The sequence below is a fragment of the Mandrillus leucophaeus genome, unplaced genomic scaffold (genome assembly GCF_000951045.1).
Source record: "Mandrillus leucophaeus isolate KB7577 unplaced genomic scaffold, Mleu.le_1.0 Scaffold46, whole genome shotgun sequence".
NCBI classification, from domain to species: Eukaryota; Metazoa; Chordata; class Mammalia; order Primates; family Cercopithecidae; genus Mandrillus; species Mandrillus leucophaeus.
Genome location: NW_012104920.1, coordinates 1,011,932 through 1,013,915, shown reverse-complemented (window position 1 = coordinate 1,013,915; position 1,984 = coordinate 1,011,932). Strand labels below are relative to the sequence as shown.

General features: G+C 52.9%; 1 protein-coding gene across 1 annotated transcript in view; it reads left to right on the top strand.

Annotated features, from left to right (window-relative positions):
- Positions 1–1,984, top strand: part of DNAH2 (dynein, axonemal, heavy chain 2) — a 150,399-nt gene that overhangs the window by 76,145 nt on the left and 72,270 nt on the right. The window contains exons 39-41 of the mRNA XM_011994733.1: positions 584–802; positions 1,028–1,145; positions 1,355–1,491. Coding sequence (XP_011850123.1) covers positions 584–802; positions 1,028–1,145; positions 1,355–1,491 — 474 coding nt within the window. The remainder of the gene's footprint in view (positions 1–583; positions 803–1,027; positions 1,146–1,354; positions 1,492–1,984) is intronic.

Below are 1,984 nucleotides of genomic sequence, written 5' to 3'. Positions count from 1 at the left end.
TTCAACGTGTTAGCCAGGATGGTCTTGATCTCCTGACCTTGTGATCCGCCCGCCTTGACCTCCCAAAGTGCTGGGATTACAGGTGTGAGCCACCACGCCCAGCCCAAGCATTACTTTTTAACTTAGGTAATAATGTCTTTAACATTAATTGGGCTCTTCCACCAAACTGTGAGCTCTGCAATAGGACGAAATCTATTTTGTCCCAAGCCGTATCCCTGGCAACCGGCAAGCACAGTACTTGGCATACATTGTAGAGGCTTAATAAATATTTGCTGAATCATAAAAAGGGTGTAGAGCTACATGTAAGACATTGTGCCAATGAGGAAACTGAGGCGTGGAGAAGTAACTTACCCAGGATCACATAGCTGAGAGCTGGGGAACCAGCCTGGCCGACTCCAGAGCCCAGTCTTTCAACTCTGCAATGGGCCAGCTTCCCAGTGAGTGAACAGAGCCAGAGTGCAGAGGGCCCTGGGGCCATTTTTAACAGTTTCGAACATATTCTCTCTGGCATTGGGGAGATTTTGAAAGCCCTTTAAAGGCCTCATCCTTTTTCGTCTGCTTGTTGTGTTTTCCCTTCCCTCAGCTGCGGGAGACCGTTGAGCAGGAGATTCGAGACATGGGCCTGCAAAGCACGCCGTTCACCCTCACCAAGGTTTTCCAGTTGTATGAAACCAAGAACTCCCGCCACTCCACCATGATTGTGGGCTGCACGGGCAGTGGCAAGACGGCCTCATGGCGCATCCTGCAGGCCTCCCTGTCCTCTCTGTGCCGCGCTGGAGACCCTAACTTCAACATTGTTAGAGTACGGGGCTGGGACAGTGGAGTCAGTGGCAGAGACTTGAGTAGTAAAAAGACAGTGGAGGGTGGGGGCCAGGGAGAACCTTGCAAGGCCAGGAGGGCTGTACTGGGTCCACGGAGGCCTGGAGCGATGAGAGAAGGGGCAAATGCACGTACCTAAGAGGGGTCTGGAAATAAAGGGGGGTTTTTGTCTATCAGCAGCTAAAACCCCTTCTGGTGTCATTTTCAGGAGTTCCCTTTGAACCCCAAGGCATTGTCTCTAGGGGAACTGTACGGGGAATATGACCTCAGCAGCAATGAATGGACAGATGGCATCTTGTCCAGTGTCATGCGGACAGCATGTGCAGGTATCCAAAGGATCGTGGGGTGTGGAGAGCAGACGCCTGAGTCTCCTAAGGAGGCAGGGAGTCTGGGGATAGGAAGTTCCAAGTTGGGAGAGAAATGCCTGGAGAATGCTGAAGTACAAGGACGTGTAGGCTTGCATCTCCGAGGAGTGTGAGCGGAGGGCGCAAGGTGAGCGGCTCCCTGGTTTCCTCATCACCCACCATCTACTCAGATGAGAAACCTGATGAGAAGTGGATCCTGTTCGACGGCCCCGTGGACACGCTGTGGATCGAGAGCATGAACTCCGTCATGGATGATAACAAGGTGTTGACCCTCATCAACGGCGAGCGCATTGCGATGCCTGAGCAGGTCAGGGATGTGGCTGACTCCCGAGGGCTTGCAGAGGCAGGCATCGGAGGGCATGGGCCGGGGCTGGGGAGGACAGCCAGGAATCTCAGAGCAGGGCAGGTTCTGTGGGAGAGAGCTGAAGGGAGGCTGCCTGGATTCAGGGAAACCTGCAGCTGAAGAAAAAATGCTTTGCCTACCATGGCTGTTGAGAACAATGATAAGAAAAACACTCTGTGTCGTAAGCACTGTGTAGGCTCGGGCGGCCCTCCTCAGCTCATTCCCATGGACGCATGAGGCAGGACCCTCATTTGTGCACCCAGGGGTATGAATTCATGGACTGGCAAGCACACCCTTTTCCACCCACTCCAACAATGTGAGCAAGAGAGTGAGTTTTCATAAGGACAACCTTGAATAAGCTCTAGTTTCTTTTAAAGCAAACTGGACTGGGCCAGGTGACTCATGCCTGTAATCCAAGCACTTTGGGAGGGAGGTCAAGGTGGGCAGATCACTTGAG